At 44.0% G+C, this 22,607-nt stretch overlaps 1 protein-coding gene across 2 annotated transcripts in view; it reads left to right on the forward strand.

The window, feature by feature from the left end:
- LOC141258248 (protein unc-93 homolog A-like) overlaps positions 1 to 22,607 on the forward strand; it is a 73,288-nt gene that overhangs the window by 45,992 nt on the left and 4,689 nt on the right. Inside the window, exons 5-8 of one of the 2 annotated variants that reach the window (XM_073673263.1) lie at positions 5,854 to 5,963; positions 8,140 to 8,339; positions 17,158 to 17,293; positions 21,060 to 21,191. In XM_073673263.1, the coding sequence (XP_073529364.1) occupies positions 5,854 to 5,963; positions 8,140 to 8,339; positions 17,158 to 17,293; positions 21,060 to 21,191 (578 nt within the window). The remainder of the gene's footprint in view (positions 1 to 5,853; positions 5,964 to 8,139; positions 8,340 to 17,157; positions 17,294 to 21,059; positions 21,192 to 22,607) is intronic. The other variant, XM_073673264.1, reaches the window with a different exon arrangement.

Here is a 22,607-nt window from a genome sequence, read left to right on the forward strand (position 1 = left end):
ATGGGGCTGTGTAGGACATTATACTGGGGGCTGTGGTGACCATACAGGATAGGGGATTGTGGTGAATAGCATACAGTTTGGGGTGCTGTTTGTGACCCATAATACTGTATTGGGTGCTTTGGGGTGCATCATAATATGGAGAGGGATTAGCATGGAGAGGGGACAATAGTTACATTAACTGTAAAGGAAAATTAGAGAGGGAACAGCCATGGTATAGGTCGTGGGTTATACAGGCGGACGGTGTGGCAGTTATACCTGATAATGGTAGACAATGTGGAAGCCATATATCATGGGAGGCTTACTTAGGGTACAGTATGGACAGATGTTTTCATGCAGAGTGCATTTTAATAAAACTCTTTTTTTAAGGGCATTGCGTGGAAATGTGATGCAAATACTGGAAAAGAGAGAGGTCAAAGAGAGAGGCTGTGGATGTGAAAATATGGCTTCATCATGTTTATTTGTGATACTGCTGCGTCACATCAGTACTGTATGGTCCGTAGTCTCATGATGACTGTTAATAACAACTCCCAGTATCTCCTTACCATTGTTAAGAATATACTGGGAGTTATAGGGTTGTGGGTTCATGTAACACAATTGTTTATTGGGGCTGACTTGACATTACAATTGATTGCTGTATTAAGCTTGGTTCTTGTATTCAAATACTTTTGGTTCTTTTGATGTATTTGTGTACTTATGGTGGTTCTCATGACATATTCATTTACTGATGGTAGTTCTGGTGACGTAGTCATGTATTGATGGTGGGTCTGTTGATATATTCATGTACTGATGGTGGTTCTAGTGATGCATTCACGTACTCATGGTGATTCTAGTGATGCATTAATGTACTGATGGTGGTTCTGGTGATGTATTTATTCATTGATGATGCTTCTGGTGCCATATTCATATACTATTGATGGCTCTGGTGCTCTAATTATGTACTGAATATGATTTTTTTTGTATTCCTGCACTGATGATAGTACTGGTGATGAATATATCACCAAAATCATCATCACTACACCAGACCCACCATCAATACATAAATACATCACTTGAACCACCATCAGTTTTGTGCAAGCTGTATTTGTCACATGACGGACGCAAAAACCATCAGATTTATCCTTTTATCTATAATGGGGGTCTGTTTATTTTCCATTAGGGTATCTGCGAAATCTAAATTGAAATCAAATGGCCCCATTATAGTTACCTGTTATTAGTTTCCATTACTATCCTTGGGCTTGACATTTAAAATATAGGACATCAGATCAAATGTTAATGGTCCACAATAAATGATTGATTCTGTATCTAACTTTGAAATTGCACTCCCAGTTAAGCCACATCCTTAAACTACACCACTTTGTTTTACGTTTTCTAACTTTTTTGTGAAAAAGGTAACAATTGTAGTGGAAGTGGTCATCAGAGCTTGTTACCTGACCAATCGGAGGGGAGATATGTGGATTAGGGGTCCTGTTACCTTAGTCTTTGACCCATTCCTTTGCTTTGGGGTGAGCGGCGCCACTGGCTTCATCTGCCTAGTCACCAAAATACATTGTCTCGGCCCTGCTCTAAGGTTCAAGCCATTAAATTGTTTTTATGCAAATGAGATAAAATGGCATCCCTGGTATAATTGAAACTGCAGCCTGTCCTAGTGTCACGCAAGGTGTGTGAAAGACTAAGTGCAACACAAAGGGAAGGGGAAAAGGGAGCCCAGACTCTAGGGAAAGGGGGGAGTGGAGACCTCATAGGCTAATCTGATACCACCCTGTCTCCACTAATGTCTCTATATTGGTTCCTCACCAATCGCCGCATGTGAACCTAAACCCTGTATTTCCCTAGCTCTTGGCCCTGGATAGGGAAGAAGGGATCAACACTAGTCGATCCCCACTAACAACTAAAGACAACCAGGGAGACAAACATGGGGGAAAGTAGCTTAGCTTTAGCCGACTTCAGAGAGGTAACTTCAAGCATCCTCTTGGCACCACAGAGGAAAATAGCAGTCTGAGAGCTCCAAACATTGACAAGGAAACATGTGAGTATCACCGGCACATTTCTGCTGCAAAGTGAAACTATTTAAACACCCAGGCCAGGGTGTCAATTAGCAGGAAGGAGGTAGTCGCTGGGTCATAGAGTGAAACAGCTAACAAGGTGTCTGTAATGCCAAATGAAGAGATCTTCTGCAACCAACTGCAGGGCGACTGTTCATCCCTATTACCATGTCATAATTTCAGACGAAATTTTTTTTTTAGAAAAGAAGGTGCATGGTCGCCATTTACAAAGGGACGGACCCTGGGAAAACACAGTTCCAACCCCCACATCCGACGCATCAACTTCCACTATAAAGGGTTGGGAAACATCGGGTTGACTGAGTATAGACGCAGTGGCAAAATAATTCTTTAAGGAAGAAAAAGCCTGGAGGGAAGCATCCGACCATTTGGAAAAATCAGACCCCTTCTTAGTCAAGCCAGTAAGGGGTTTCACAATTACTGAGTAATTTTGGATGAATTTCCGGTAAAAATTAGTTAAGCCCAGAAAATGTTGTAGAGCCTTAAGGTTCTCGGGACGGTCCCAATCAAAGACTGCACAGATCTTCTCCGGATCCATCCGAAAACTAGAAGATGATAAGTACCCCAAAAACTGCACCTCCTGAACGGCGAAAACACATTTTTCTAGTTTGGCATAAACTTTGTTATACCTTAATATCTGGAGCACCTGTTTAACATGCCCCCGATGTGTCTCAAAATCAGGTGAGTAAATCAAAATATCGTCCATATAGACCACCACAAACCTTCCCACCAAATGATGGAAAATATAAATTTATGAAATGCTGGAATACAGCAGGTGCATTGATCAAACCGAAAGGTATAACTAGACTCTCAAAATGCCCTTCAGGAGTATTAAACGCTGTTTTCCATTCGTCCCCTTCTCTGATTCTAACCATATTGTAGGCTCCCCTTAAATCCAACTTGGAGAATAACTTAGCTCCTACAACCTGACTAAACAAATCAGGAATCAGAGGAAGAGGGTATGGATCTCAGATGGTAATTAGATTTAATTCTCAGAAATATAAGCAGGGACGTAGACTGCCATCTTTTTTCTTCACAAAGAAGAACCCTGCCGCCACAGGTGAAGATGAGGGCCTAATGTGTCCCTTCTCCAGACTTTCTGCAATTAAATCCTTCATGGCTTGTATCTCAGGGCCAGAAAGATTATACAGTCTGGACTTCGGTAGTTTAGCTGCAGGAGTCAGGTTAATAGGACAGTCGTACGGCGATGAGGAGGTAAATCCTGACACCCCCTTTGGGAGAAAACATCCTCAAAACCAGACAGAAAAGCAGGTAATATTTCCATAGAAACTGTAGCAAGGGAAATATTTAAACAGTTCTCATGGCAGTAATCTCCCGATTCAATAATTTCCCCGGCTTGCCAATCAACCAATGGATTATGTTTCACCAGCCAGGGAAGACCCAAAAGAATTGGGGTGGGAAGACTGTCCAGGACATAGCAAGGGATTATTTCACAATGAACCGATCCCACCCTCAGTTTTACATTATGTACAATCTGAGTAAATGCTTTCTGTGCAAGTGGCGCCGATTCGATGGTGAAAATGGAAATAGGTTTATCTAAAGTACAGCAAGCAAGACCATGAGTTTTCACAAACTCAGCATCAATCATGCTGACTCCGGCTCCACTGTCAACAAACACAAAAAATGTCTTGGTTTTGCTCTCTAGCACCACCTCTGTTGTCAGGACAAACCGGGAACTGCAGGAATTGAGGAATGGTGTCACTTCCTCGAAGGTGCCAAACATAAAGTTATTGTTATCACGGACCACAGGAATTTGACTTTTATAGAATCAGCTAAATGTCAATGCACTTTCCTGAAGTTTCTGTCCATTTCAACCTGTGGACTCTTAACTAGTTCCTATTCTCGCCAAAGGTATAGTTGTGTCTTCTGTTTTGCTAGACAGGAGTGGGTGAAAAATGCAGAAGTGGTGCACGTGTTTCTATTATACTTTTCCTCTGAGTGTTCCACTCCTGATTTTGGCTTACAAATACTGATGTAAAATACTGACCACATACTGAACGTTTGAATGTGGGATTTACCTCACAATTGAGAATTTTGATAATGACTGATCAATTTTAGCAGATAAAGAAGCAAATCTGATAAGATATGTTACAAAGCTGCCTACTTTCATGTATACTATTGATTTATGAAATAAAAATTAAAACGACGGTTATGGTTTAAGCAAGTTATTCATTAAACAAATAGTGTGTTCACATTGCATTCCAAAAGATATAGTTTACGACCAAGGGATCTAGTTCATCTTCCAATATTCGAGGGCATTCTGGAAAAAGATCAATATTGAGTTCAGTTTTTTCTCCTGCCTACCACCCAAAGACCAGTGGTCAGACAGAACATGTTAATCTAACTCTCAAGCAATATCTTAAGTGTAAAGCCTCAGATGATCAATCTGATTGGTTTGTACATCTCCCATTAGCTGAATTTGCTATTTATAATCAATATCAACAATCCATTAAAACTTCTCAATTTTCTTTAATTTTGGGTTGCATCCTCATTTTGTTTCTAGGGGTTCAAGCTTAGGAGTTGGGGCAAGGTGTGGTTGCCAATGAAAAATATCAATATTAACGTTCCTTCTTTCAAGTTGGTCCCATATTTATGGGTGATTATAAAATTATTAAGGTCATTAACTCTGTATCTTTCTGCCTGAAACTTCTTCCGCCGATCAAAATACTTAATGTGTTTCATAAGTCCCTCCTCAAGTCATATAATTTGCCGGTTCGCTCCATCATAGATTTTCCTCGTTCCTTGGTAGTAAAAGGCAACAACTTGGAGGTGCAGAGAATGCTGGATTCTTAGGTAGTGAGATGGCCCATACACCATCTGTTGCATTGGAAGGGTTATGGCCCAGAGGAGAGATCCTGGGTTGCGGCACGTAATATCAATGCCAACAGCCTGATCAGAAGGTTTTCTCTACTGTTCCAAGATAAAACGGGTCCCAAGGGTCTGGAGGCCCCTCTTAAAAGGGGGTAAGGTGATACTGTCATAACTCATTAAGTACCTGCTTTTCAGGTGCCACCATATTCATTTTGCAAGCAGCAATGGTGATGGGGTATAAGTCGGGGCCAGAACCTTTGGTCAGCGCATGTACTGTCGAGCTACTGAGACTAGGGTTGTATGAGTATGTGTGTGGTTCAGCTGGGCTATTTAGTCACATGCATTGGAGAATGGGACAGCAAAATACCCTACTAAAATTCCCAGCTTACTGATGGGGGTCACCAGATATAGTACTTGCCTGGTTTATACCACTTGATCACAGCTCCTATTGTTCCAGTGTTTTTCCTGTTATTTACCTAGCCCATTTCCTGACTATTCTTCCATCTTCTCATTTTGCATCTTGATTGGCTTCCTAGTTCTGACCTGGCGACCTGACCTCTTCTGCCAGTCTGCACCATTGGCCAACAGCTGATGCCATGGTTCCAACCCAGGGTTCCACGTGTAAGTCCAGATCCTTGTACAGGGATTGAAGGGTAAAGGCCACCGCAGGCCTTAGGATCTTGTTAGCAGACTGACTAGTGCCTAATCTGTTGTGGTAGCCATTTTTAGAGCTTCCAATCAACCAGTGACAGAGCCTCATTATAATAGTCAAATGAATGGATGTCCATGTAATGCATAGGCACGCTGGGTCATTTTGGCAGATACAGGGTGGTCCAAATCAAAGAATCTCTGCTTTGACATTCATACTGTATATCCTAATATACTATATTCAGAGAGGTTGCTGTATGACAAGACCCTTAAAAGATTAAATCTTGTTTTCAGGTCTGGATACGCCAAATCAAACTATATGTGGAGCAGGTGACTGCCCAGTTGATAGCACTCAAACTGGAAACAGTACATCTGGCCGGCCATCGAACACTGTTATCTATATTCTTCTTGGATCCTATACTGGTAATTAGTTATACATGAACAAACTGTTATATTTCTACACAGTTATGAAAGGGAGAAACGGTGAAAAAACAATGATCAGTAGTTAATCAATGGTCATAATAACACAGGGTATAGTAACCCTATACTTACCCAAGTGGAGGGGTGTCAAAGGTACATATATATATTTGATGAATGCACAATTCAAAAATTTCAATACTGGAATACTGAATAACTTATATAGACACCAACATGTGCAGGGGCTCCACAAGACCTGCACGCAGGCCCTGATATGCACTTCAGACCAGCCTTCGTCAAATGCCCCTTGACAAAGGCTGGTCCGAAACGCGCGTTGGGGCCTGCAAGCAGGTGTTCTGGAGCCCCTGCACATGTTTGGGTCTATAAAAGGTATTCAGTATTCCAGCATTTATATTTTAGAATTGTGCATTCATTAAATATGTATATGTACCTTTGACGCCCTCCCCACTTGGATAAGTGTAGGGTTACTATACCATATGTTATGATCATTGATTGAATATGATATACTTACCATATATGGCACTGCTCCTTCCCTGCGCTCCTCTCGCATGATTTTTCATGCAACAAGGGAGAGGAAAGACTAATGCAAAGGGAAGGCTATGCACACCAAAATAAAAAAACAATAATTTTATTAGTATCAAATCAGTGCGCACACAAGCAAACGTTAAAACATTTAAAAACAAAAAGACCTCAAAAACCATGTCCATATATGCTGTATACAATAACAATTCAATCATTGCATAAATGACATCATTGCATATATAATAGACGGTCAGGTTAACCGTCAATGAAATATTTGAGCAACCATTAGTGCTAATCAACACAATGCAATCACCCAGTGCGTCCCTCTGGGAAAGCATGTAAATATATCATAAAGTCAAGCTATACCAGATAAAAATCCCTCAATGATCATATGGCAATTGCATATCAATAAATAGAAATGTCCCTATGAGAAGGCATATGATAAGCCATACCTAAGGTAATTATGCACACTATATACTCACCGGTGTGCGCACTGCACCACATGACCAGCCCGGACGAAGCCGCTAGACGGCGATACGCGTGGGTCCTTCCATGCCCGCAGTCTTAGTATGGTATCCTCTGTCATTATGGCTTACTATGTTCAGCACAATGAGCATGCCATTGGTGGTTAGTTTACCAGCATAGGGGGCTTCTGTAGGCTCATACACCCTCTGGTCTACTTATGTGGTTCTTCCTTATCCCCCTTCTCTTTGATCATTTGGTGGGATTATTTACTCTGTGGTTATTACATTTATTACATATCATATGCCCGCTCATAGGAACATCTATATTTATTGATCTGCAATTGCCATATGATCATTGAGGGATTTTTTATTCTGGTATGGTTTGACTTCATGATATGTGTACATGCTTTCCCAGAGGGACGCCCTGGGTGATTGCATTGTGTTGATTAGCACTAATGGTTGCTCAAATATTTCATTGAGGGTTAACCTGACCGTCTATTATATATGCAATAATGTCATGGCACAAGTATGGAAAATACAGATACTCAGATGGAAAACTTGGAAAGCTTGGAAAATGGATGACAATACAAAAGAAAATCGTTTGTTTTCTGTAAAATCAATCGATTCTTCATACACTTGTCTATCCTGACCTGAATTCCATATAGTTTTACTTTAATTTCACTATCAGCATTGAAGGTGCTGTTCAGGAGATACTTTTCCATATTGTCTCAACATATGGCTCACGCTGCTTATAATGCATCATTTCGGATCATTTTCATTAATCTCCCCAAAAATGGAAAACATAAAGCCCTGAAGTTTATAACAAGCCAATGAAGATTTTGAGAGTGACTCCATGAGCCACTGAGGATTACGCTCTCTCAACAAGCATTTACTGAATCACCATGTGACATGTCTGTACATTCTCCAAAAACACTATCAAATCCATTTAACACTATGCATATGAGTGAGAAATGCACAATAGATGTTTCATATTCATTTGCTCTTGACATAGACGTTATGTTTGTGTGGTGATAGCAAAATTCTGTATATTCAGACATATAACACGGAACTCAGCATTTAAAGTCAAAAGGTGCTAATTTGTGTTGTCCACGCTGTATGTATTTGCAATATGCAATATTTAAAATATAATTTACATGTGTTTGTTCCCCTTTAAGCGTGTGGAGTTTTAGCTGTGTTATTGATAATCATATTTTTGGATCAAATACAAGGAGACAGAGAAGAAAAAGACATTAACTGTGGTTCCACACTTCTCTTAGCATTTAAGCATCTCCGAGATAAACGACAATGTCTTCTTATTCCACTCACTATGTTTAGCGGTTTTGAACAAGGCTTTATTGCCAGTGATTTTACAAAGGTATGTATCTTTATTTTCTCAAATATATCTACAATTAATAAACAGCGGCATCATTTGAGATTTATTGAAGTCACTTTTCCTTTTTAGGCTTGTGGTATTCTCTGTATTTTTTTTAGTCAAATTCTTCAAAATGGTGCATGTGGTTCAAATTTTTTTTCGCAAAATAGAAAATATTCTTTTTTATGGCTTCCACCCCTTACCGCTGAAGCCTGTTATCACCGTCTGACCAGGCAAAATTTTTCAATTCTGACCAATGTTAATTTATGTTAAAATAAATTTGAAATTCTTCAACATTGTTTTTCATGACACATTGTACTTCATGTTAGTGGTAAATTTAGGTTTATATGATTTGCGCTTATTTATGAAGAAGTTGGAAGTTTGATGAAAATTTTGAAAAAATCGCACATTTTCGAAATTTTAATCTTTATGCCCTTAAAACAGGTGGTCATACCACTAAAAATAATTAATAAATAACATGTGCCACATGTTTAATTTACATCAGCATACGTTTTTAAACATTTTTTTTGTTACAAATGTAGAAGGGTTAAAAGTTTAGCAGCAATTTTTCATTATTTACAAAATCTATTTTATTAGGGGGGCCACTTCACATATGAAGTGATTTTTAGGGTCTTATATATTAAAAAACACCCAAAAGGGACACCATTTTAAAAACTGCACCCTTCAAGGTATTCAAATTCTGATTAAGGAAATTTGTTAACTCTTCAGGTGCTTCACAGGATTAAAACAAATTGTGAACAATAAATTAAAATGTAGTTATTTTCACAAAATGTTGCTTTAGCCCCAAATTTTTCATTTTCACAAATGTAACAGGAGAAAATGGACCATACAATTTGTTATGCAATTTCTCCTGGCCACGACAATACCCCATATGTGGTCAGAAACTATTTTTTAGGCATACGGCAGGGCTCCAAAGGGAAGGGGCGTTATTTTAAGTTTGGAGCACAATTTTGGCTGGAATAGATTGTGAACACCATGTTACATTTGCTGAGCCCCAGATGTAGAACCTACAAAATGGGGAACGTAGCTCAAATATATAAATCAATTATTTTAATTTATAGAAGAATCCATAAAAACAAGGAAAAAGGGGGGGATATTAGACACAAACATGATAACTAAGTGGAGGTACAGTATAACATAATATGGTACAATAACCACAAAAACAAGAGAGGGGTCTCATATACACTGAAATAAAATATATGCACCAAACAATAATTAGGTTAGTAATAAGTAATAATACAGCTCAAGTATTTTGTCCCAATGCCAATAGAATTTCTCAAATGACATACAGTATATGTTACAAATCATTTTCCATATACATATGCAATCAGTGCAACAAATAATGTAATATGTAGCATATATGTATGCCACTAGGTACAGATAGTAAAGTACACTAGTGAAAAAAAGTGCAACATATGGAGCAGCATGATATGTAATAAAATGTATGTCAATAGGTACAGATGGTAAAGTGCATTAGTGCAGTTAGTGCATAATATAGAGTAATATAGAGACAATAAGCAGCAAATAGCAGAAAGTATATGTACATACTGACCTCACACAAGAGCAGATCCCGACGTATATTTCACCCTCCTGGCTTTTCCAAGTGAAGTAGCTCTAGAGACAAAAAACCGGATATTTAAATGCTGGTGGACCAATAAGGATCTTAGGGAGATAGTCAACAGCTGTTAACAACGCGTCCAGTGACTATCTGCCTCCGGTGACTATCCACTTACCTCATGTAATGTATTTATCTCATACATCATCTTTCATCTTTTTTGCACATTTTTCATTTTTTGCAGGATGCACCCAGGCCCTTTAGTGTTGGTTGGATGAATTAGGGCGTCTGTCTTGTGGGGTGGATGTATATAGTGCTGGACAGCCCTCTTGATTTAAAATTATGGGCATCATTAATAGGCTGTAAGCCAGACACTGTGCATCACACCTGTGTGACTGGCGTCCTATGCAAGCCCCATCTGTGTGCAATTGTAGTACTACAGTCACTCACATATCTGCCAATTCATGGAGGGGGTGGCTGTCGCATTAGCATTTGGCACCTGTGCTTGCCCCCTGCCTTTATCATGGAGGTCTGCTGCATCCTGCTTGTGCTTTGGTAATCTGACCTGGTGTTGGTAAGGCTGTTTCTTTTCTGTGATGTTTTTTTAATTCATGTCCATTTCTGTGAGGTGCCTATATGTGGGGGTGCAGGATATATATGGGGATGCAGGCTATATGGGCAGCATGGTGGCTCAGTGGTTAGCACTGCAGCCTTGCAGTGCTGGATCCTGGGTTCAAATCCCACCAAGGACAACATCTGCAAGGAGTTTGTATGTTCCCCTCGTCTTTCATGGGTTGCCTCCATTTTCTCTGAATTCCTCCCACACTGCAAAGACATACTGATAGGGAATGTATATTGTGAGCCCCTTTGGGGACAGGGATGATAATGTCTGTAAAGTGCAGCAGAAAATGATAGTGCTGTGTAAGCAATGCATAATAAATAAATAAAATATATGTGGAGGGGCAGGCTATTTTTGGCGGTACATATAGGGGGTACATATAGGGGTGAATGCTGTTTGTGGGGGGGGCATGGGGGTGCAGGTTGTATGTGTAGGGGACATGGGAATGCAGGCTGTATGTAGGGTGGACATAGGGGAGCAGGCTTTATGTGCATGGTACATGGGGTGCAGACTGTATGTAGGGGTGCATGGGGTGTGGACAGGGTCGGACTGGCCCACCGGGGAACCGGAGGATCCTCCAGTGGGCCCAGGCACTGACATCTGCTGGCACAGTGAACATACCTCACATGTACCAGCGATGCGCATAATGACCGCTCTCCCCGGTTGTCTTAACTGGGAAGAGCGGTGACATAAGAAGCTGTCAGGGCGCAACAGCATTCTGTTACTCACAACTAGTGTGCCGCAGTCTGCCACAGGGGAGCGTGGCTTCAGTGTTATCAGTGATACGCGCTGTGCTCTCCCGGTTACTCTGGGAAGAGCCGCCAGCAGGACATCATTACTCCTCGCAGCTCCTTCCAGAGTTACACAACCAGGCTGGGGAGCACAGTGCGCATCACTCAACACTAAAGCCAGGCGACCCTGTTGCAGACTGCTAGTTGTAGGTAACAGACTGTTGATGCACCCTGATAGCTTCTTATGTCACCACTCTTCCCTGCCTTGAACAAGCAGAGAGAGAGGTGTAGCTATTGATAAGGCTAACACTGATTGGCCGCAGCACAGCTAATCAGTGTTAATTTTGTGTGTGTCCTCGCTGGCTGTACAGCACAGCTTTGTACAGGGATTCACACAGTGCCCGCTCCCCTCCCCCACTGTGTCAGTGACTTGCCCAGGGAGACATGGGGGAAACTCAGTACCCGGGCCTTGACCTTCTGTGGGATGTCACGGCAGTCGGCTCCCGGGCCCGTACCCTGGGGTCACTCTTTAAAAGGGGGTTTTTGTTAACAGTTTGTCTCGTGACGCCACCTGTGGTTTCTGGTAATGGTGACCAGCGCTGCTGCAGACCTCCGGGGGTGATGGGATGGCAGCTGGGATGTTTCTGCTCCCCACAGGTGGAGCGAGCCCCCGGGGCAGTGTAGTTGCAGATGGTAATGCTGGGCGTTGTAGAGCAGGCGCGGTAGCGTGGTGGAAATAACTGACAGAGACAGTGGAGTGCAGTCATCCGAGTTTACTCACAGTTCTTTTTAGGTTCCTTGGGTACACTGTCCAGGTGTCAGACTCCCGCGTCGCACTGCGTTTGCCAGGCAGGGGTTCAGCACTCCTTAAGGTATATTAGAAGCACTTAACGGGACCCCCTTCCTTTATGTTCCTTCCTTGGCCGACTTCCCGCGCTGGGTCTTCTCTCTCCTGCCCTGCGCTCCCCACACACAGTCCCGATCAAGTACTCTGAGATCCCTCTGGGCAACCTGGAGTTCCCGGACCTACTTGATGCCCTTCACGGCGACTAGGGTGAGGTTGTGGCAATTGCACCATGGAAGTGCAGAAGCCTCCGGTTTTCCAGCCGAGACCTGGAGTAACACGGGTGGTCCAGGGACCGGTTCCCTTCCTGCGGCCTGATTCCTCTGACGCTTGGCAGATTTGGGCGTACGGGTGCCGTCCTGCACTCACCGTACCCCCTGGGATCCCTTCTGTTCCCGGAGCATTCCTCCCTTGCTCCCCTCTCACTCCTGGGTCTCTCTTGCTAGGCCCCACTCTGGAGCAGAGCTCCTGAAGAGACTCTGCTCCCCTCCTCTCCTCTCCTTACTACTCACTGACTGAACGACTGCACTGAACTCTAAGATGGCTTCCCCTTTTTATACACCTCCTATTCATGTGCTCCCCTGTTCTACGTCCTCCACCCACACTCACTACTGGTTCCCCCTCTCTTTGGTTCCCCCCACTCCAGCCAGGGACAGGGCAGCAGAAGAAGTGCATAATGCAATTCCAGCCGGCCTGGAGTAGTGTAGTGTTGAATGCTGGTGTTGGGATCCCGGGCAGTACTCCGTCCTTACCTGAAAGAAGGGGATGCCACACCTCTGGGTGAGGTGCAGTACCTCTGTGGCGACTGAACCCTCAGGGGCGCCACATCAGCAGCAGAGAAGATAGACGACTTCCTGTTACAGCTGCAATTATTACAGGAGGCCCCCCTGCCAGCCTAATAGTGAGTAAGTGCAATGAGGAGCCTTTAGTCAGGGGTGATAGAGGGGGAGGGGACTAAGTTACTTAGGAATGAATGAAGGCCCTATTCCCTCATCTCTCTTACCAACCCTGACTGCAACCTCTCCCTGCATCACCCCTAACAGCACCCATCACCCTATATCACCCCTGACTGAACCCCATCTCCTTACATCACCTCTAACAGCACCCTCTTCCCCCAATTTAACCCGACTGAGACCCCTCCCTGCATCACCCCTAACTGCACCCCATCACCCTATATCACCCCTGACTTATCCCCATCCCCTTACATCACCCCTGACAGCAGCCTTATCCCCCCATATCACCCCTAACTACACCCCCTCACCCTATATCACCCGTAACTGAGCCCCCTCTCTGCATCACCCCTAACTACACCCCCTCTCCCTCTATCACCCCTGACTGAGCCCCCTCTCCCTCTATCACCCCTGACTGAGCCCCCTCTCCCTCTGTCACCCCTGACTGAGCCTCCTCTTCCTCTATCACCCCTGTTAGATTAAAAAAAAAAAATTCCCCACTACTGACAAAATAAGGCCCTTCATAAAAATTTATGGCCTTAAATGTGGCAGAGAGATCTCCATAAAAAGTCTATGGGTGATGTAAGGGAAAGCTCTTTCAATATCACTCCAATGTCATACATCAGTGATTTAGGGCCCCCACCACTATTAGAGGGCACATTCACATTGTATTTGCTGCTTAATTTCTAAAATGGAAATCCCACAGCAAATTAATAGCGGTAATATCCATACAGATATTGTGCAGATATTGCTATTTTTACTACTGATGCACCTTTTCCACTGACTTGATCCACAATTGGTGGTCTTTTATTTATTTCTATGTAGCTACATAGTGGGCCCCAAGAATGATTTTCTCTGGTGGGCCCAATGTACTCCAGTCCGACGCTGGGTGAGGACTGTATGTGATAGAGCGCCACAAAGGAGGGGAAGGTAAGCACTCCTTAGTGGGACTGAAGATACAAGGAATATTTACTGTAGCCAGTGAGGGGGAGTGGTATTTATTGAGGGCACAGTTTGGAGGGTCAAGTGTCCGACTAAAGCCTCCCATATGTGGCGCCCCTGTGGGTTCAGTCGCCACAGAGGTACTGCATCTCATCCAGAGGTGTGGTATCCCACTCTCAGGTAAGGATGGAGTACTGCCCGGGACCCATACACTTGCATCCATTACACTTCAGGAGCGAAGGGCGAGATTGCTCCTAAGGGAGAGCACAGTCCCTGGTCCCTAGCTGGAGGGTGGAACCATGTAGTGGGTGCGGGTGGAGGAAGAAATTCAGGGGAGCACTTCAGCAGTAGGATAAGAAAGCAGGGAACCATCTAGAAGCAGGCAGAGAGAACCAAACAGTCTGAGGAGAAGGAGTGGGAGCAGGAGCTCTGTAGGAGCTCTGCTCAGGAGGAGCGGGCCTGAGTTGAGAGGTCCAGGAGGAAAGGCTGGAAGAGGAAGGAGCAGGGAAGGCTCCAGGAGGAACAGAAGAGATCCTAGGGGCACGGGAAGTGCGGATGCCACCCGTGTGCCCGAATCTGCAGGAACGTAGAGGGATCAGGCCGCAGAGGGGACCAGCCCCTAAACTAGTGGAGAACTACAAGGCTCAGCTAGATAACCGGAGGCTGCTGTACTTGCAAGGTGCAGCTGCCAACCACCACAATTACATCGCCGAAAAGGTGGCCACAGAGGGTCCAGGGGACTGCAGGTCGCCTGACAAGACCTGAGGCTACTGGCTTGGGACACTGATTGTTAGGCGCAGGGCAGGAGGGTGAGAGCCAGCGCAGGAAGACGACCGAGGAAGGCACATAGAACGGGGTCCCATTTAAGTACTCCTGAGTTACTTGAGAGATTGCTGAACCCCTTCCTTGCTGAATGCAGGACAATGTGGGAGGTTACTCTGGCACTGGTAGCCTGGAGTTCAATAACTGTGAGTAAAACCTTGAAGACTGCACCCCACTGTGTCCTTGAATAATTGCTGCGCCATCACCAGCCCTGCACTACACAGCACTAGCAACATCTACCTCATAACATCACTATTACTTGCCCTGGAGCATAGCTCTACCTGTGGAGAGCTGAACCAACTCTGCTGCGTCACCATCAGCTCCAGAGGATCTGCACCGAAGCGGCGGCTCCATATAGCCGCATACCACAGGTGGCGTCACAAACATTAAACTATAAAAACTATAATCCCCTTTTTATTGACCGCCCTGGGTCACGCACCGGGTCACTGCCACTGTGACATCCCCTGCACCGACCGGCCCGGCACCGAGTACCCCACGGCCCAAGGGGCGTGTCACATACACTTTAGAAAGCTGTCAGCCAAATGATGGTTCAGTTGATTGATCAGCCAGCAGCTATCTTTCCTAAGTCTCCCATACACCCAGTTCTGTGTTCTCTACGAGAAAGGCACTGTCAGACATCTCTGCTGGTGGCATAGCTGTTAGACAATAAAATGATCAGTAGTCCGATAAATCCTTACCTCACCCAACAATCATCTGTCGAGGGCCCCTTACATATTAGACTAAGTTCCCCAGGTGAGCATTTGGTGTATGGGATTTATAGAAATCTCATGCCAACTGTGCTTTTTTTACTTTGTCGATACCTAAACTTGATACAATTTTGAAATCTGCAACATGTCAATTTCTCTTGCGGACTGGTAAATATCTGTTTTATTTGCAGATTTTACCCATAGACTTGAATGTGATGAGGAAAATCCACAGATAAAAAATGCTTTTGTGCTTTTCCACAGCGGAAATGAAATAAAAGTGCATGTAACCTGAATAAGACTTTATCAATGTAGTCTAAGAAAAGCTAAGTTATAGGAAGTTTCCAAAACAAAGTAGCTTTACTTAAAACTTCAAGTAATGAGAAATCAAGCAAAGATGTCTCCAGCAGGACCAGGGTTGTATATATCTTGTTAAAACTTCACTTTTAATTTCAAATTGTAAAAGCCAAGGATGAGTTACAGAATGAGCAATATAGCGGCTCTTAGGTACAGCACATTCCAACGCGTTTCGGCTAAACCTTGTTCATGGAATTTATTTATTAGTTTCTTTGTTGCCCTTGATGGTTTTTGCAACTGCACTTGGGGACACTTTCAAAGTTTTCCCAATTTTTCACACTGACTGACCTTCATTTCTTAAAGTAATGATGGCCACTCGTTTTTCTTTACTTAGCTGCTTTTTTCTTGCCATAATACAAATTCTAACAGTCTATTCAGTAGGACTATCAGCTGTGTATCCACCTGACTAATGCACAACACAACTGATGGTCCCAACCCCATTTATGAGGCAAGAAATCCCACTTATTAAACCTGACAGGGCACACCTGTGAAGTGAAAACCATTTCCGGTGACTACCACTTGAAGCTCATCAAGAAAATGCCAAGAGTGTGCAAAGCAGTCATCAAAGCAAAAGGTGGCTACTTTGAAGAACCTAGAATATAAGACATACTTTCAGTTGTTTCACACTTTTTTGTTAAGTATATAATTCCACATGTGTTAATTCATAGTTTTGATGCCGTCAGTGTGAATGTACAATTTTCATAGTCATGAAAATACAGAAAAATCTTTAAATGAGACGGTGTGTCCAAACTTTTGGTCTGTACTGTATATATATTCCATGTCTTTGAATCGGATGTGTATATATTATATTCTCCAATAACTGGCTAAGTAGTGAAAACAGCTGTGGCCTCATTTATCACTCGTCAGTCAATTGCTTAAATTGTTCTGACGATTACAGGCGGCTAACTATGCTCTCCTGACAAATTGTTGGCATCGGTGTGATTTGTGTGATTCCCCTGCTGTTCCCTTGACAAATTGGTGGCAGTGGTGGGATCTGTGTGATTCCCCTGTTGTGTTCTCCTGACCATTGGTACCAGCCAGGAGATATGTGTCATTTTTCAGGTATACCTGCACGACATCTTATTCAGGCAAAAAAAGGCAGCAAATACCACAAGACAAAAAAGAAATGGGACTTTAAAAAATTCCACATAAAATTGGGCCTTAAGCTTTGCTGAAAATCTGTTGAACACTCTTTGATAAAGTTTATAATGCAATTAAATATTGATAAAGTTTCTAATGATATTAAATATTGTTTTTTCCTTTTATTATTCTCTAGTCTTATGTGACCTGCATCTTGGGGTTAAAATATGTTGGCTTTGTGATCATCTGTTTTGGTGTTACAAATTCAGTATGTGCAGCTATATTTGGAAAACTGACGCAATATACCGGAAGAGTACCTTTGTTTTTACTAGGTAATGGCAATTAATTATGATGCTAATTATATGGTACTCCTATAATTCTATTCAAATTACGACCAATTACCAACAAAAGTTCGGCTGTATGTTGAAAACTGCATTCGCCAATTAATGCAATTGTCTCTGCTAATTTTGAATGCCATTATCTATAATATAACGCTAGATTCATTCCTCTGTCCGAAGCCTCTATAGACTGCACAAGCGTTACAGGTAAGAGGAGTGTATGGTGCCAGAGATTGCGATATGCATAGACACTGAACGCATCCCGCGATCTCAGGCGCCATAAGGACATACTTACCTGATCGGGAGGAGCGTTGCTGTGGCGCCTCAATTCTGGCTGGGGCAGGAATGAGGCGGCGCAATCGGCACATATCATTTTACTGAAGACACATTTGCAGTGTGTCTACAACAAAATGGCGCCGGACAGCACGGTATGGGCACACGCGTACTCCGGCGCCACACTCCTCCCCCGGCCTCCGACAGAACGGGACGCAGTTCTGAGGCACAGGGAAGAGAGGTGAGTATAAGTGTTTATTTTTTTGTGTGTGTGCAGCATGATAGCAATGAGGGGTACCATACATACCAGAATAGGGATGAGGGGTACCATGCATACCAGGATAGGGATGAGGGGGGCCATACATACCAGCATAAGGATGAGGGGTGCCATGCATACCAGGATAGAGATGAGAGGCCCTACATACCAGGATAGGGAAGAGTGGGTACCCTGTATACCAGGATAGAGATGGGTACCATGCATACCAGGATAGGGATGAGGGGTGCCACACATACCAGGATTGGGGGATGAGGGGTGCCATGCATACCAGGATTCGGGGATGGGATGCCATGCATAAGAGGATGGGGATGAGGGGGCCATACATACCAGGATTGGTGCTGAGGGGTGCCTTGCATACCATGATGAGGGGTGCCTTGCATACCAGGATCAGGGGTGCCATGCATACCAGGAATGGGATAAGGGGTGCCATGCATACCAGGAATGGGATGAGGGGTGCCATGCATACCAGGATTGGGATGAGGGATGCTATACATACTAGGATAGAGATGAGAGGCCCTACATACCAGGATATGGAAGAGTGGGTACCCTGCATACCAGGATAGAGATGGGTACCATGCATACCAGGATTGGGATGAGGGGTGCCATGCATACGATGATAGGAATGAGGGTTGCCATGCATATCAGTATGGGGATCAAGGGTGCCATGCGTACCAGGATGGGGATCAGGGGTGACATGCATACCAGCAATAGGGAACAGGGGTGCCATGCATACCAGGATTGGGGATGAGGGGGCCATGCACACCAGGATTGAGGATGACGGGGCCTTGCATACCAGGATTGGGGATGAGGGAGTCATGCATACCAGGATTGGAATAAGGGGGCCATGCATAACAGAATTGGGGATGAGGGGGCCATGCATACCAGGATTGGGGATGAGGGGGCCATGCATACCAGGATTGGGGATGAGGGGGCCATGCATACCAGAATTGGGGATGAGGGGGCCATGCATACCAGGATTGGGGATGAGGGGGCTATGCATACCAGGATTGGGGATGAGGGGGCCATGCATACCAGGATTGGTGATAAGGGGGCCATGCTTACCAGGATTGGGGATGAGGGGGCCATGCATGCCAGGATGGAGGGGTGCCATGCACACAGGGATGGGGATCATGGGTGCCATCCATACCAGGATGGGATGGGGGCCGCATATAATTAGAAGGGGAGCATATATACCAGGATGGGGGATGAGGGGGCCATGCATACCAGAATTGAGGATGAGGGGGCCATGCATACCAGAATTGGGGATGAGGGCCATGCATACCAGAATTGGGGATGAGGGGGCTATGCATACCAGGATTGGGGATGAGGGGGCCATGCATACCAGGATTGGGGATGAGGGGGCCGTGCATACCAGGAATTGGGATGAGGGGGCCATGTATACCAGGATGGAGGGGTACCATACATAACAGGATGGGAATCAGGGGTGCCATGCATACCAGGATGGAATGGGGGCCGCGTATAATAAGAAGGGGGGGCATATATACCAGGATGGGGGATATTAACAGAATTGGGGGACATCTATATTATAATCAGGGATGTGTCCTTCTGTCCGAAGCCTCTACAGACTAAGCATGCGCGATGCTCCTGCACAGTCTGGCTCCAGACAGAAGAACACATCCAGCCATTACAGCTAAGAGGTGTGTATAGCGCTGGAGATCACGGTATGCATAGACACTGAACGCATATCGCATTGTCCGGCACCATAAGTACATACCTGACCGGGAAGAGTGCTGCCACCACGCCTCTGTTCGGTCCGGAGGTCGGGGGAGGGGTGCGGCGCTGGAATCGGTGCATGCGCATAGCGCGCTGTCCGATGCCATTTTAGTGAAGACACATTTGCAGTGTGTCTTCATCAAAATGGCGCCTGACAGTGTGTTATGGGCACAGCCTCTGGATGGGGGAGCAGGATGGAGGCGCAGGATGGGGTCAGCACAAAAGAGAATGGGGCGCAGCACAAAAGAGGATGGGGGCAGCATATACCAATAAAAATGCTCGCCACCCGGGCATAGAACGGGTTCAATAGCTAGTAATTTATATAAGTGTTTCTCAATCAGGGTTCCCGGGGACCATGGAGCTCTTTGAACCCTAAGCAAAATTTCCCAAAAAGCAACAGCGAAAACTGTCACATTCATGATAGGAAGGCAAGTTGAATTCCGCCTGCTTTGTAAAGCTGAAACCATCTGAACCAAAGAGTTGTCCAGTGCTTACTTGAAGCAGAAATTAATTTGGTGTGTGCCCTCGGACCCCCTTGCTCTTTACACAAACCATACAGCTGATAATAGCTTATAAAATCATACATATATTAGTAATATTAGAAAGTGCTAACTAGAAGAAAAACAGGACTATAAGCTGATGATCTGTTTTGCTTACGAGAAACTTTCTGCTCCTTCACGATAGAGAGGAAGACCAAATAAATTTTAGGATGTTATTTGGTTCTAATTGGTCTCAATCAGTTACTTACCAGTCGATGGAGAAGCATAATATAACAGTGCCTGATTACAACCTGTAAATACATTTTGGAATCTTTTTCAGATAATGAGTGATTGAATTGAAATCCTATTGTTGCTAAGTTTAGGAGAAAACTGGAGAATTGGTCAGTAGTACACGGCACTAACTCGACCCCGATATGTCACTTTACTAAGCACATACACAAAAGACAGATCATCAATCTTAAAGTACTAGACAACTCATTTAAATGTATTTAAGAACATTATTTATTCTGGTCTAATTTTATGGCTGATTATTACAGTGGACGTCTGTAGTGAGAAACACTTTAAATACATTATTAAACTGAAAATCTAAGAGTTCCCATGGAGCTACTGAAATACTACATATGAAAATAATAAGGAAATTCATTAGAACTAGTGATTAATTATTTCTTTTTACCAATAGGAAATGCAGGTTCTATAAGATTCAGTATGAGAAAGGCTATAATTAACAGATAGGAACACTATAAGCAGAAAAGTATTTGACATTTGTGATTACTAGAACATTTTAGCATATAATACATTATATTATGATACCTTATAATAAATATGTGTGTAATAAAGAGTGTGTTACCTAAGTCACATTAAATCGCTGCTACATTATAGTTTAGGTTGCATTTAAAATTACTGCAATTTTCTAATACATGTCACATTTTAGATTATTTTAGTGTATTCAACAGACGTGTCCATTTTTTGTTAATAGGAGCAGCTATTAATATTGGGTGTATCATTGGCTTCTTGATATGGAAACCAGCTACTGGTAACTTTGCAGTGTTTTTTGTGATGTCTGGACTATGGGGAATTGCAGATGCAGTGTGGCAGACGCTACTAAGCTGTGAGTATAAAATAGCTTGCCAAAGGCCACTACCCAAAACAATTTATAGCCATGATTCTTTTCATACTTTATGCTAATTTTACCAATGATCTGTTTGCCTTAAAGGGAATCTGTCACCAGGATTTTCCTACTCCATCTGAGAGCAGTATGATGTCAGGACAGAGACTCTGACCAATGATGTATCAGTCACTTACTGGGCTGCTTGCTATAGTTTTGATAAAATCACTGTTTTATCTGCCATTTCTCTGAATGCTGAGCTCTATAAAACCCCACCCATACCACTAATTGATAGCTTTCTGTGCTCCTTGTGCATAGGCAGAAAATTGCCAATGAGTGGTGGGACTGGGTTATTCAAAGCTCACAAATTTGGAGAATTACATGGCAGCAGGATAAATATTCCTCTAGATAATCTCCTATTTATAAAACAGTAATTTCATCAAAACTACAGCAAGCCACCTAGTAAGGGATACTAGGTGGAATCAGGGTCTCTGATAACGCCTTACTAGGCTTGAATCTGGGTCATGGACTCTAAATCATGCTTCTCTCAGATTGGGTGGCAAAGACTTGGTGACAAATTCCATTTCAAGTAAATAAGTGTAAGAAACCTTGATTTTTATTATATACAGCAATATTGTAGTATTGCTGTACCGTATTTTTCGGACTATAAGACGCACGGGAAGATAACACGCACCTGGGTTTTAGAGGAGGAAAATAGAGGAAAAAAATGTAAGCAAAAAATGTGGTCATGATGCCCTGTTAAGGGGGCTGAGGGTCTGCTGCTGACACGGTTATAGGGGTAATATCCCCTAATTCTGTTCTAATAGCCCCCATTCTGGTATGCATGGCACCCCTCATCCTGGCATGCTTGGCACCCCTCATCCTGGTATGCTTGGCACCCCTCTTACTGGTATGCAAGGCCCCCCTCATCCTGGTATGCATGGCACCCCTCATCCTGGCATGCATGGCACCCCTCATCCTAGAATGCAAGGCCATCCTCATCCTGGTATGCAAGGTCCCCCTCATCCTGGTATGCATGCCCCTCCTCATCCTGGTATGCATGGCACCCCCACATCTTGGTATACCTGGCACACCCATATCCTGGTATGCCGGGCAGCCCTACATCCTGGTATGCCTGGCAGCCCCACATCCTGGTATGCCTGGCACACCCCCATCCTGGTATGCCTGGCAGCCCCACATCTTGGTATTCCTGGCAGCCCCATATCCTGGTATGCCTGGCAGCCCCACATCCTGGTATGCCTGGCACCCACACATCCTGGTATGCTTGGCACCCTCACATCCTGGTATGCCGGGCACCCCCACATCCCGGTATGCCTGGCACCCCCACATACTGGTATGCCTGGCAGCCCCACATCCTAGTATGCCTGGCAGCCCAACATCCTAGTATGCCTGACACCC

The sequence above is a fragment of the Phyllobates terribilis genome, unplaced genomic scaffold, assembly GCF_046119375.1.
Source record: "Phyllobates terribilis strain yellow unplaced genomic scaffold, ASM4611937v1 Scaffold_3__8_contigs__length_932513732, whole genome shotgun sequence".
Lineage (NCBI taxonomy): Eukaryota > Metazoa > Chordata > Amphibia > Anura > Dendrobatidae > Phyllobates > Phyllobates terribilis.